This window comes from Monodelphis domestica, chromosome 4 (assembly GCF_027887165.1).
Source record: "Monodelphis domestica isolate mMonDom1 chromosome 4, mMonDom1.pri, whole genome shotgun sequence".
NCBI classification, from domain to species: domain Eukaryota; kingdom Metazoa; phylum Chordata; class Mammalia; order Didelphimorphia; family Didelphidae; genus Monodelphis; species Monodelphis domestica.
This window is the reverse complement of record NC_077230.1, coordinates 238,157,694-238,172,363: the sequence shown is the minus strand read 5'-3', so window position 1 is coordinate 238,172,363 and position 14,670 is coordinate 238,157,694. Positions and strand designations below refer to the sequence as shown.

The 14,670-nt window shown below is 37.3% G+C and overlaps 1 protein-coding gene across 3 annotated transcripts; it reads left to right on the top strand.

Moving 5' to 3' along the window:
• Positions 1–1,322: 1,322 nt before the first annotated feature.
• On the top strand, positions 1,323–13,534 carry RBM7 (RNA binding motif protein 7). Of its 3 annotated transcripts, XM_001371016.5 has the most exons (5): positions 1,323–1,640; positions 2,948–3,110; positions 4,315–4,417; positions 8,651–8,750; positions 10,736–13,534. In XM_001371016.5, the coding sequence occupies exons 1-5, from the start codon at positions 1,323–1,325 to the stop codon at positions 11,102–11,104; spliced, it is 1,053 nt and encodes a 350-aa protein (XP_001371053.4). In that variant the 3' UTR covers positions 11,105–13,534. The 3 variants fall into 3 exon arrangements, with proteins under 3 accessions (XP_001371053.4, XP_007494823.1, XP_007494824.1); XM_007494761.2 differs by lacking the exons at positions 2,948–3,110; positions 4,315–4,417 and having other exon boundaries at positions 1,507–1,640; XM_007494762.3 differs by lacking the exons at positions 1,323–1,640; positions 4,315–4,417 and having other exon boundaries at positions 2,972–3,110.
• The last annotated feature ends 1,136 nt before the right edge of the window (positions 13,535–14,670 follow it).

Here is a 14,670-nt window from a genome sequence, read left to right as displayed (position 1 = left end):
ACCCAACTGTCTATATTTCTTCAACAAGCAAAACATACTTGACATGAATTATTGATATATTTCAAGGATCTGTGACTTTGCTTTTGCACCCTTCACCAACTCTCTTGTACTATGGTATACTTGGTTGCTGAGACATCACAAATTGCAACCAAATTAGTAAGAGCTTCTGGATCCACACACAAAGGCAATTAGAAATCTTTCCTGCTTGATCGGGCCAGCAAGAGCTTGCCTTCCCCAGGAATTGCCTGAGAAATTTTCCTATCAAAACAAAGCACAGCAGATGGCCTTTAATGGAAGGTCTACCACATATTTTGATCAACAGCTAGTACAGAGGTAGCCTCCTGATTAGGAGTTGCCTTTGGGAACCAAAAAATCTCGGAAGTACAGGAGTTGGCCTTTAATGGAAGGTCCACCACTTTAAATCACTATCTAGTGCTGATTTGCACTAAGTACAACATTTACTCAGTGTTTGAAAAGCGCTTAATTGATCAAACACTAAGTATTTAATAAACTCTTGATTGATTTTTCCTGTGTAATTCTGCAATCCTTAAGAGTGCCATATAAAGCTAAGCTATTGGTATTGGTGGGTAGATACCACCTGTGGGTGTTCTGAAATCGCATTTTAAGAATTTTGAAGACTCATTTTTGTTTCTTTCGCAGCAAACCATCCTCCTAAAAACAAAGCAGTCATTGCACCAAGAAAGCTTTTTGGGGAGGCCTTGTTCACAGCCCAGTCACTGGGTGCCCCAGGTGACAGACATCAACTTCAAGGGACTGCCCAAGCAGCGTCCAGAGGTCCACGCGCAGGTAGCGGCAGAAGCAGCAGCACACTTCCGGCGGCTGCGGTGGCGGCTGCAGCTGTGACTTCTTCACCCTTCGGCTAAGGAGGCGGGTAAGGTGTGAATCTGACGACCTGGGCTGGCACCTTTCCCACTACTCCCCTCCCTTTGTAAATGAAGGGAGAGGCTCGGCTGGCTTCAGACACAGAGCTGTCCTCGGAGCTGACTGGGCGTCCCCCCCGCGGAGTTCGCTGCGGGCCGACCTTGGGGGAATTCTTCTTGGGCTTGGGTCTGGGCCTGAGCCTAGGGGATTTATCTCCAGACATCTGTCCCAAAGGCCGAGCGGCTTTGCCCCGGGCTCTCGGGAAAGGGCCCCTGGCCGCACATCCTTCGCCTCGGTCATCGTGGGGCAGTAGTTGGGCCATCTTGTAATTACGGTGTTCCCTGGGAAAGGGCTTGTTCGCGTCGCTTCGCCCTCTCGTCCTCCCACCGGCTCTCAGCTCCAAGCCGCCTAACTAGGCCTCTGTAACCGACCACGTTGCCATGGTTAAAAGTGACGGTTCCTCGAGAATCTCCCGTAAGGGAAAGGTTCGCCTAGGGAGCATGCGCACTCGCATCCTGACGTACATCGATGTCAGTCGGAGACAGGGGGCGTGGTCTTTGTCGGAGCGGGAGGGGGAAAGCCGGAGGAACAGCTTTCCGGGCGTGCGCAGTCCACCCGGCGACGGTGAGTTTATCCCAGCAGTGGGGCCTGCGGCTGCGGACATGGGCGCCGCCACTGCCGAAGCGGATCGGACTCTCTTTGTTGGCAACCTCGATTGTAAAGTGACGGAGGAGCTGCTCTTCGAGCTTTTCCATCAGGTAAAAGCGTGGAATCAGCTTCTTTCCCCCATCTCATTGGTTTTCCCCGCCTCTCGCCCGCAAAGGCCTTAGCCCAACGGTCTTTGCTGGCGCCGCCTTCGCGCGTGCGTACTAGAAGCCTTTTGACCTGGGGTGGGGTGGGGTCTGGATGGCTTGGCCTGGGGCCAGAAAGAAATAAGCAGCTCCTTTACTAGTGTAGTTTTTGGGTATTGTGCTAAGGGGTGGGGGTTGGGGGATGGCTTGGTTCGACAGAAAGCAGCTGTTTTAAGGAGTTTTAGGGACCACGAACTTTGATCCTGGTGGAAAAGATCTTCCCCTGGTGGTCATTACCCTCTCCTTTTTTTTTGTCATTGATTACTGTTACCACGAAGATTTGACTTGAAAAGTTTTCTCCGTCAGTAACTGCTTCACTTCTCACTTAGTTTGCTTGCACCTTGGAAGAGGTGTGTAGTGGAGTGAGAACACTGGACTTAAGAGGCCTAGGTTTGGATTTTAACTCAGGTGTTTATGAAGCCATGTAATTGTGGGCAAGTGTCTTAACTTCGTTTCCTCATCCGTAAAATGGTGGTAATAATGAGTAGTTGTGAGCAGGCTTGATTTGTAACCATTTTAAGTTGGCACATTAGATGCAGATTATTACACCAACTCAAAATGCTTTACCAGTAATGGGAAGTTATAATCTATGCATTTTCGCAGTTGTGAAGCCTACTGATAGTGTTTAGGCCATGAAGCACAAATGTAAAGATTAAAATTTGAAATTATAGCACTTATTGCCTCCTCTGGATTATTAATATGCTTTGTGTTAAAAAAATCTTGGACTAAAAGCTGGGAAGGATATTATCTAGTCCCAACACCTTTATTTTTATCAATGAGGGAAGAGGCCCAGAGAAATTAGGTGACTTAAGTCACTCAGGTAGTAAGCAGCAGAGCTGGGATTCAAAACTAGGTCCTCTAAGTCAGTATTTTCTTCTCCCTTTTACAACTTTGAAGAATTGGATATTTAAACCGCTGTAGAGGAAAGTTGTACTTGCCATAGTTAGCAACACAATGGAGTAAGCTGTAAGGCATTTATGCTTTTCTATGTGAGTCCCTCCAAATAAATTATGTTTATAGTAATAATCATGGGTTCTCACCTAAATTGAAATGCATGTGCTATATATTTTTTAAGTCCTGCCAGAAGTGGTTACTTGCATTTTGTTCCATTTTTAAAATTTGCTTTATTTTTTTCTTTACAAACGGAACATTTTTCAGAATTTGCTTCATTTAACTTTAACTTTATTTTATTTTATTTTATTTTTTATTTGCAGGCAGGTCCTGTAATAAAAGTTAAAATTCCAAAGGATAAAGATGGTAAACCAAAGCAGTTTGCGTTTGTGAATTTCAAACATGAAGAATCTGTTCCTTATGGAATGAATCTACTTAATGGAATAAAACTTTTTGGAAGGCCCATCAAAATTCAGTTCAGATCAGGTATCTGTTAAATTTTAAAGAATCTTTTTAGGCAGGATAAAAAAAAAATTCATCTTAACTTTACAACAATGAAGTTTAGAATTCCTAAGTAATAACGAAGTGACAACACAGATGATTAATGTTATCTGTAATCCTAAAAACTCAGTTTAGTAATTTTCTTTAAAAATGTTTTTACAGAGTAGAATTTCCCTTCTTCCAGCCATCCCTCAGCTAAAAATGCTCAGGAACAAAGAAGTGTCAAAAAGACTAAATAATTAATCTTTGATTAATACTTCTCATAACATATTGTTTTAAGTGGCCATCCTGTGATGATGAGCTTCTGCATATCTAGTTTAGATAATATAGGCATTTAGAACTCCTTCAATCCAGATGTAATATAGTTCCCTGCCTCTATTTGAACCAATTCCAGTTTATAGCTCTCATGCAAGTCATTATCTGCATAGAGTTAGACCTGGGAGAGAGCATCTAGTGTAACTCATTTTTCTGGATGAGGAAAATGAATTCTCATGGCAGTTTTCAATTATTCCCTTTTCATTTCTAATCCATGGTGAGATTTTAGATTAGGGCTTCAGTGAAGACAGTGATAATGTCTACGTTGATTTGTGTGCTCTTTTCCTTTTATTCTTGAGTCAATATGAAGCTTTAAATGTATTCTCTTGGAACTGCTTTTTCATATTGTTCATTTTTCTTTGTAATTTGCTCATTCTAGGCCACCCAATTTCATGTTGATATTTTGCATGCTACTTTTTCTACCAGCTGGTGTAGGAAAACATGTATAACTCTTTTATTAAGAAATCTGGATTTTTATTTAAGTTCTTTTAACTTTAAGTGCTTGCATGTCTTTTATTTGTAAGGAAAAAATCATCTTCAGGAAATCACTTCCTGGGTTTTGTTTATTTCCACAATTTGTTTTAACAAATTATAATTGCTGGAGCTAGTAAGGAAAAACTTTCAGCTAATTGCACTTATGTCTGCTTTGGCAATTGGAATATTGCACTTTGATTGCATCTTTATCCACTGGGTATTAGTGTTGTGTGTAATATTTTGTTTTGTTAACTTATTTCTTATTTTAATGAAACAGTAGAGTAGAATATTGAAATGCAAATTATTCCTAGTGTCTGAGATATTAAGGTTATACCAAACTTAACTTTTTTGAAGTTGGATGACCTTGGAAAAAAACAAATTTCAAATATGTTTTCTTCAGGAAGTAGTCATGCTTCTCAGGAGGTTAGTTCATCATATTCCCAGCATAATCTTGGGAATGCAAGTCCATCTAGCATACCACAGTCCACTTCAGCTTCTAGCAGGTAAGAACTACCAGTTCTAGTTAATAAAATTGGTTTTCTTTTTTTGTTGTTTTTTGTTTTGCCCCCCAGAACTTTCTTTTGTAGCCATCACATGATTAACACTACATTATAATAGTAGTAACTAGGTCTTTTTCATCTTCGTATTTTCCTCACTACCTAGCATAGTTTCTTACACATAGAAGGTACTCAATGATGAATTGGTTTAAGTTAAGGAATATTGGTCTTATTAAAATTTTGTTCTTGGAATCCATACTGGGAGACAGCCTTATAATTAACTGTTTGATATTTTAAGGAATTAAATACCTTTGGGTGGCATCAACAATATGAATAAAATGCTTCATGCTGAATTAAGTTTTATATTAAAAAGTGTTATACTGAAACTTTAGTGTGATAAAATTTGAAGGTCTAGGAACAGTATTTATAAAGGTTCCTAAGGTTGGCAAAAGACTTTATATGTACTAACATTGCAACAAGCATCAAATCAGCCAGTATTATTATGTACTTACTATGTGCTAGGTGCCAAGGATAATAAAAAATTAAAAAGGGACTGTATATACCTACAGAAACTTTAAATTTTATCAGGGGACACAACAAATGATTGTAATTACTTTTGGGAGGGAAGGCCCTAGGAGTTAGAGGTGCATCTGGAAAGACTTCATGAAAAAGAGACTTAAACTGAATCTGTACAAAAGTAAGTTCTAAGAGGTGCAGGTAAGGAGAGAATGAAGGGAGTCAGCCCAAGAATTCAGAAGGTGATTAGCACACATGCCTAGAGAAGAAGAGAGATATGAGGGAACAGCATAGAGTTTGGTTTGCCTGCTGATTTACTGCTTCTCAAAGTAGAGCGTCCTGCTAAGGACATGTAGATTAGGGCCAGGTTTTGAAGACTGCCAGATAAAGGAGTTTACATTTTATCCTAGAGGTTATAGGAAACACCACCGGGGTTTATTGTAAAGGTAAGTGTAAAGCTCATAACTGCACCTGAGGAAAATCACTGTGACAACTGTGGAGAATGAAATTGGAGAAGGGATATGAGGTGGTCCATGCAAGAAGAAATGATAAAAGAGTCTGAACTATGGTAGTGATTTTTTGAGTACAGAGAAAGGGTTGGAGGTAGAATTAACAAAATTTGGCAACTGATTATATATGTGGAGTTAAGAGGAAGAATACTAAAGTTGTAAACTTGGGTTAAATCTATAATATCCAAAATAGGTATTTTAAAATTACAAAGTTTTTTCAAGTAACTCAAACAGTATTCCTTATGTTAAATTACTTCAAAGTTAAAAATATCTAAAAAACTTAGGACTAGAAAAATACTCTTTCACCTAATTGAAATAGGGACGTTTGGAAGAGGAGTAGGCTTAAGGAGAAAATAGGATGATTCATGTTGAATTTGACATATAGGACATTCAGTTGGAAATGTCCAATAGATATCTAGTGATGTGAGATTGAAGCTCAGTAGAGTGACTAAGCCTTGATCTATAGAGATCTTTATAGAAATGAATAAACTTAGGGAACCTCATAAGGACACTACATGAGAGGGTAGAGAGAAAGAAAAGGACCCAGGACAGAACTTTACAGGTTCTGGATGGAAGATGATCCAGCAAAGGAGGCTGAGAAGTGACCAGACAGGAGGGAAAGGCAAGGGATAAAAAACAAAGGCAAGTCCAAAAAAAAAAACCAGAGAAGAGAGAATATCCAGAAAAGGAGAGAGAGGATCAACAGGGTTAAAAATGTTGCAGAGTGGTGAAGGCTAAGAACTGAGAAAAGGCCTTCAGATTTTGCATTGAAATAATTGTTTTGCTGGCCTATGCTTATTTGTTTGGCTTGTCTGTTTTTGCTTGTTATAAGGATTTTTCCCCCCTTCATTTTTACTGGGGTGGGGGAAGTAGCTTCATGATGAATGACCAAAAAAATGGGGCTATTGAAACATTTCTAAAAGTTCATAGAAGGGAACAGGTAGGCTATTTTGAAAGTAAAATGTGGAGTGACATACTTTAAAAAAATGGGTGGTACATATTGGAGATTGATAGTTTGGTACACAAACCTTTGTGTTTGTGTTCCTGAAAAAGCTATTTTTTTTTTTGTTTAAATTCAGGAAAAGAAAATAAGAATGGGGGATGAGGTCAAGGGATTATGAGATGTAAGAAAGGTAAAAGTATATTGCATATGCCCTATAGTCTCATAATAATGATGATAGCACTGTAAGCTTTATAGATACATCATTTTATCCTCATGACCACCCTAGGAGGTAGGTGCCTTATCTTCATTTTATAGATGAGGAAATGGAGGTCAAGTGAATTGCCTAGGTTTACATAGCTAGTAAGTGGGGGGGGGGGGTTTGGAACCAAGGGCTTCCTGACTCCAGCTCCATTTCTATGCACTATACTACCTAGCTGCCTATTAAAGTGTAATGCAGGGTCCTCTGTTGAGAGGTTTAGGGGAGAGAAAAGACTAGATTTAGAGCTGGAAGGTACCCAAAAGGGCATCTACTTCAACTCCCCTTATTTTATAATGAGGAAACCAAGTCATAGAACAGTTAAATCACAGGGTCACAGTAAATATCTAAAGAGGGATTTGGCTTCCTGACACCAAGTCCAATACCATTTATCATAGTCTGTGCTGAAAAGACAGTTTGGAATAACCTTTGAGAGCAGTGAGGACCCAGTTGAAATCAGTTGACAAATTTGTAGAGGATTTAGTAAACTGGTTTGCTTGACTTCCTCATACTCCTCTTTGCAGCTCCTAAGTATTTGGATTAGAGATGGGGGGTCAAGATATATTTCAGGGTTAGAATTGGTTAGATATCAGCGAAGATTATTCAAGGGGGCAAGAGATTTAGGAGTGGAAGACAGGGTAAAGTTGAATTGGTTTTTCAAAGTTAGCAAAGTGGAATCTTCAGGAGTAATGGCCCAAGAAAGTATTGAAGGGTGTAGGAATTAGAGAGCCTAGTGAAGACAATATGTTGAGGAGAGGTAGAAGGCATAGGCAGAGATAGGAAGGCAGGAAGTTGTGATCAAACAAAGGAATTTCAGAGTTTTCCAATATTGAAGTGAAACAGTTCTGATGGTGACATTGAGAATATGATGAGGCAGAAGAAAAGAATAGGTAGTAGGAGTTGAAGAGATTGAGGAACTAGGTGGTCAGGGTGTTTGAGAAAAAAAATTTCCTTAGTTTAAAAGTAAGAGAAGAAGATTGTAAACCAGGTACTAAACTTGAAAAAAGGAGCATGGTCTGGGATTCTGTAGAGAACAGAATTGAGCAATACATTTGGGTAAGGTTCACTTCAAAGAAAGAAACATTGCTGAATTATGATAATAAATTGTTAGTGTAGAAATGGCAATAGGAGCTGTTCTAGAGAAGGTAAGTAAGTTAGAAGGTAAGTGTTATTTTCAGGAAACCAGGTCTCTGAATTCTAGAAGATAAAAAGAGAATGTAAGGGAGAAGTACAGAATGGAGAGATTCTGGATCAGAAATTCTAGAGGGCATGGTAAAAGGGGTGAATAGCTGAATAGCAGTGAGTCATGGGAAGGGTCTGGTTGAGAAGTTTGGGAATGAGCTGTTGGGAGGTAGGGATTAGGGAGGGGGATGCTTTTTAACTTTTGGGTAATTGGCAATTGGGAGAGTAATAGATGGTGGAAGTTTAGTAGCCATAGAGTTTCAGAGGATTAGTCCCATGCTAGAGGTGGCAAATTAGTTTAATATTCATAGTCTCCACTCTTCTTGGGGTCTTGTGCAGGTGGCCCATTGTAAGTATGTTCTAGTTTAGTGCTTTTCTCTGATGTTTATTGGGCTGTTTAGAAGGGTATTTAAAGAGAATTGGTTGATATATTTGGTGACATCAGCTATTTTAATTCTTAGCCCATCTCTATCATGAGCTCATGACTTGATTAATATTTATATGTTTAAGTTATGCACTGCATATAGCAAGAGGGATCAGTAGGCAACCCATGCAAAGTAAAAAAAAATAACAAAAACTGTCAAATCTGGAAGGCCTGGAACATATTGGGTTAATAATACCTCTCTCCCCTTATTATGAGAAGACATGAAATGAGTTACAACAAAATGAAAAGATATTGATAGGTTATAATCTACATCATTGGTGGGAGATCACGTTGTGATCACAGATCACCTAATATAGAAAGGTTGAGAATAATGAATTAGGACCTCAAGAATCAAAATTCTATGTATAGTGCTCCTTTGTATATAATGACGAATTCTTTTTTTGAGTAGATATGAAAGGAATATGGATAACTTGACATCTGGATATAATGCTTCACAAATGATACAGAGGTCTTTCTCATCTCCAGATAATCTTCAAAGACAGGCTGTGGTAAGCTATTTTTTGTGATCTAAATTTTGTTAATACATAAACTGGTTGGCAGCTGGGTGGCTCAGTGGATTGAGAGTCAACCCTAGAGGCGGGAGGTCCTAATTTCAAATCTGGCCTCAGACACTTCCCACCTGTGTGACCCTGGGCAAGCCACTTCACCCCCATTGCCTAGCCTTTACCACTCTTCTGCCTTGGAACCAATACACAGTATTGACTCCAAGACAGAAAGTAAGGGTTTAAAAAAAAATACATAAACTGGTTGTAGTTTAAATGATAAAAAAAAGTTGTATCATGAATTACTGTATTCAAGCGTTTTCATAAATTGGAAAGTTATTAATGTTTTTTTTTTTGGTTACCTTTCATAAATTCCATTTGAACATTTAGTCAGACCACATACCTACAAGGGTTTAAGAGCAGACTTGCAGTTATTTTCCATTAGTTTTCATCATTAACTATCACTCGTCAAAACTAAAACTTTTTTGTCACTTCCTTCTTACATTTCTATTTTTCTTAATAGTGTTATTCTGTCATCCAAGTTATAAAGCTTAGGTTCCTTTCTTTTCTGTTTCCTTCCTTTTACCATTTATCACATTCTGCCAACTTCTTTTTCAAAATAATTCTTGTTTCCATTCCTTTCTTTATATTCCATCCCTCTAGTTTTGGCTTTTATAATCTTATACCTGCTTACTGCAAGTAGTATGATAACTGATGATAGTCAACCCATCTTTGCATGTTGTTGACATATTAAAGCACAGCTTATAGTGCCTTTACCTGTAGTCCAAGCTCTTTGTCTTGGCATGATCTCCTTTACAGTCTGGCTCCACTCTAAGACATATACACAAATGTGATAATCATGCCACTGCCTTCCTTGATTTCTTCAGTAAAACAATCTTTTTGAACCTATTTTATACATTTAGCATACTCAGATATGTATTATTATATTTATATACATATCTTAATTCCCTTTGGAGAGTTTATGAGCACCTTTTGAACAGGTTCTCTTATTCATCCTTTTATTTTTGTCAGTGCCTTGCAAATAGTTGTCACCTATACATTTATTAAATAAATTATTTTAATTAAGACTGTAACCTGGAATCTGTTTTGGCAGATACGTTTTTTTAAAAAGGTTACTTATTTTAAAAATATTTTTCTTTATTTTATTTTTATAAATATTTTTTCATGTTTCTATGATTCATTTTCTTTCCCTCTTCTCTTTCCTACCCCCTCCCAGAGCCAACAAGCATTGTTCATTGTACAAATGTTTATCATTTGATACTTATTTCCACATTATTCATTTTTACCATAGAGCAATCTTTTAAAGCTGAAACCCCAAATCATATACCCATATAAACAAGTGATAAGTCCTAAGTTTTTCTTTTGTGTTTCTACTCCAATAGTTTTTTCTCTCAATGTGGATAGCATTCTTTCTCATGGATTATTGTATTGCTACTAGTAGTAAAGTCCTTTACATTGGGTAGTTCCACTTTCAGTGTACAATGTTATCTTGGTTCTGCTTAATTCACTCTGTATCAGTTCTTGGAGTTCTTTTCAGTTTATATAGAAATACTCTAGTTTATCACTCCTTACAGTACAATAGTATTTCATCACCATCAGATACCACAATTTGTTCAGCCATTCCCCAATTGAGGAACACGCCCTCATTTTCCAATTTTGTACTACTACAAAGAGTTTCGCTATGAATATTTTTGTGCAAACATTTTTCATTATCTCTTTGGGTTACAAACCCAGTAGTAGTATTGCTGGAACAAAGGGTATGCATTCTTTCAAAGCCCTTTGGGCCTAATTCCAAATTGCCTTCCAGAATGGTTGGATTAATTCAAAACTCCAGCAATGCATTAGTGTCCCAATTTTGGCAGATCCTTTATACTTGTTATTTCATTGTGATGTAATTTATTGTATCTATTAATATAAAAGTTTTTTTTAATTTAATTTTTTTTCTTTCTTTAAAATTTTTGTCCCCTCAGATGAACAATGTTCTGTGGCAGCAGCAGGGATCATTCAGTGGAAAGTTTGTACCTCAGCATTTGGATCAGCCTAGTTTTACACCCTCAGGGCAGCAGCATGGTCATTCATTTAACCTCTCTTCAAGCTCCCAGTGGTGCCAGGATACACCAGTGTCGCAAAGGAAAACCAGGCAGAATTCCCATCCCTACCAATCAGATAGGCTGTATAGTCGCGAGCAGCGTTATGGGGATCATGGATCTGACCATCATTATAGAGGAAATAGAGATGATTCCTACTATGAAGATAGGATCCATGACGGTTGGAGCCATGACTATGATAGCAGAAGAGAAAACAGTAGGGATGGAAAATGGCGCCCATCCCGGCACTAAAGTATTAAGATGAACTTTAAAAGAAAAAAGTGGCTCGGATTAGGCCCTTTTTTTGGCTATGTTGATGTGGAAATGACTTCTTTGAAAACTGTAGAAAACAGCTCTGAAAGTTGCTACATTTCCTTTTTAAAAATTTTTAACTTACCTGCAGTATAATACAAAGAGGAAAAAAAAAATAGTGGTTCCAGTTTTATTATATTAACAGCCTTTCACCTCAGGGTTTTATGAAGAGGAAAGGTTTTTTTTGCAAAAGAAAGTGCCACAACTCCTAATCATTGTAGTAAGTTTAGGAAAACGGGTGGATTGTAAAGTTTGGTTGTATTATAAAGAAAATATTTTAATTATTTGTAACTTTTTGTAGTGTAACACAATTGTCTTGGTAGTAAATCCTATTTTGGTGTGTGTGTAGTAGAATACATCAAAGTTGATAGCCCAAAGTGGCTATCTGTATTTTGTTATTAAACAGAAAAATATTACTTTTTGATGATCCATTTTACTGCAAATAATATTCAAGCAAAAAAAAATCCTTGTAAAAGGGGATGAATCATATTGGTTTAACTTTTGATGGAACTTAAATTTAAGTTCTGTAAAGTTTCTTTGAATTTACCTGAATTGAATTACACTGTATTCATACATATTCATCAGTAGATTTATTCTAAAAATTAAGAATTTTCATGAAATCATGTTTGATATTGCAAAAAATTACTCAGGAAGTATTAAATCTCTCCAAGGGTATGTTTTTTTGTTGTTTTTTGTTTTTAACATTTAAAAGACCCTAGTGATATTCATGTGTACCCTTTCCCCTCCCCCCCAATAAGTTTTATCATTGCGTAAGACAAAATAGTTACACATTTTATTGAAATATACTTTTGGGTTTTAAGTGCCCAGTGAAAATATAGTTGTCTTTTAAAGTGGAACTCTAGTTTGCTTATCTACTTGATAAGCACTTAAGAAAAACTAGTCTTAAAATTCATCTGATTTTAAGATCTTGTTTAATGAACAGTTTTTAGGTGTCAGAATTATACTGTGTTTCCATTTACATATAGAAAATAAACTTGTTTGTAAAAGTACATTCCTTCAAAAGTTTGGAACACTTGCTTACTAAAGAATCAAGCCATTTCTTTCATGTGTTGCTTTTTATTATTAGACATTTGTCCAAGAAAAAGTTTTGTTATCTTGTCAATGAATGAAAGCAGTTGCATGTGAAAGATTAGGCCTGCCCCTTTATTTCGGTTTCATACATCAGTTGGCTGAAAGTTAAGGTGATCATTTTAACTTAGTGTCTGTTACCTGTGCCCTGAAATAAGTGTCATACCTTTTTAACTTAGCTTTTATTTAATCAATAATTCCAGTACTGTATACTAATTAAATGGATCATTTCTGCTCTCTAGGAGTTAAGTGTGATTTTACTTGTCCAGGTTTTCATATCATAAAAAGCACTTTGTAAAACTTAATATGTCAGCTATTGTCTGTATTATGGAAAAATTTGGACATGTGTACACATAGATGCTACACACACATAGGTAAATATATATATATATATACACACACACACATACATAATACATATAAACATCATTTATAAGACACAGTAAGGCCCCTGAGTCCATGGGTTATATGTTCCAAGATCTACCATAGATAGTTGACACTACAGATAAAAACAAAATACCCGCTGACCCCATATATATGTGCTCCCTCCCTGTTCCTGCTCCTTGGCTGAACCTACTCTGTGGACTCCCTGCCTCTAAAAAAGACAAAACCCCAGCCCTCTCTCCCCACCCCCCCAAGTGGAGTTGAAAGCAGAAGCGTCTATAGGTGGCCCTCTCCAGCTTTGCTTTGGTGATAATGGTGAGTAACTGAAACTGGGAAAGTGAAACTGGATAAGGGATTCAATCCACTGTATATAAATAAAAATTACAGGTATTATTCCCATTTTACAGATGATAGGCTCAGAAGTTAAAAGACTTGCCAATGGTTATATAGCTAATAATTTCTGGTGTTTTGATTTGAGCCCATGTCTCCTGACTCCTAGGCTAGTGTTCATTCTACTCTACCACCCGATGGCTCTGATAGGTGAGCTTTTGCCTTATCTGTTCTGGAGCCAGTTCTCCACTTTGCTTTCTAGCCATCATCTTCATCACTTGCCCACTTCCCATCGCAATATTAGACTCTGTCCCTGGATCTTCCAGCTTTGTCAGGTGAGCTTTCATCTTTATTATACCAGAAACCAGGCTTCTATGGCACAACCCAGCAACCCTCTCTACCTCTTCCAAATCTCTTACTTTGTAGTTTCCCTTTATGTGTTGTCTTCCTCCATTAAAATGTAATCTCTTTAAGGTCAAGGACAGCCTTTGGTTGCTTGTATTTGCATCCCAACTATATCAAATAGTACCTGGTACATAGTGCTTAATAAATATTCTATGTTTTTAATTATGTAGTCTATGCCTTTAATTGCATAGTCTGTGAAAAAAAAAATTTGTTTTTTAACTGCCACATCACATTGTCTCATTTTGAGCCCATACTGCACCAAAATTCAGAGGTCTTACAAAAACTAATGTCCACCTACTTGGGTGGTTGGTTTTTCTGTTTAACGCAAATGTAAGATTTAATTTGATAGAATTTTACCTTAGATCCAGAGTACTGTTTTAACCTGTTGAAATATTTTTGAATCATAACCCTGTCATCTGAAGTTATTCCCTTTTTATGCATCTGTACCTGAAAATATAGTAAGTATACCATCTATGCCAAGTCATTGATAAAAATGTAAATAGTACAGGACTAAGTGCCTATTTTCTGATTCCCTAACTTCCCAATTACAGTCTCCTTCATTTTCACCTTTAAAGTATTGCAATAGACAATGATTCTCAAACTTGTTTTGGGACCACTTTATATTCTTAAAAGTTTTTGAAGGAGGAACAGCTAGCTCAGTAGGTTGAAAGCTGCACCCAGAGAAGGAGGTCCTGGGTTCAAATTTGACTTCAGATATTTCCTAGCAGTGTGATCCTGGGCAAGTCACTTAACCCTTACTACCTAGTTTTACTGCTCTTCTGCCTTGGAACCAATACATAATATTGATTTAAAGATGGAAGCTAAGGGTTGTTTTTTTTTTTTAAGTTTTTGTTTCTGTTGGCTATAGCTATCCATATTTACCATATTATAAATTAAAATGGCTTAGTATAATAAAATAGCTTTAGCCCCTGAAAATGTTCCATTCCCTCCATTCCCCTGACTATTGAAATGGGACAAGGGAGGAATTAAGGCTAAACAGAGGGGAAAACTCCAGAAACCTTTAGGACTGCTCTGCCTCTAGATCTTTTTTTAAACACCGAATCTTTCCTTACATAGTTGAAAAGTGGTTTTTGAGCTTTTCTCTACTAAGAGGAACATCAGAATCACCCAGTTTTTCCCCTCATGTAATCAGGAAATAAAATAGAAATCTTCCACAATCATTCCTATTAGTAATATCTTTATATATCATGTAATAATTTTATATATCTAATAAACATTATATGCTAATGCACTATATAAATGTAAATTCTTAACACATCACCCACACCTTGCCTGAC

Excerpts from the sequence above, each read along its gene's own strand:
- RBM7 (XM_001371016.5), top strand. The coding sequence starts at position 1,323 with ATGGTTAAAAGTGACGGTTCCTCGAGAATCTCCCGTAAGGGAAAGGTT. Across the intron at positions 3,111-4,314 it reads CAAAATTCAGTTCAGATCAG|GAAGTAGTCATGCTTCTCAG; the intron begins GTATCTGTTAAA and ends TGTTTTCTTCAG. Across the intron at positions 4,418-8,650 it reads TCCACTTCAGCTTCTAGCAG|ATATGAAAGGAATATGGATA; the intron begins GTAAGAACTACC and ends TTTTTTGAGTAG.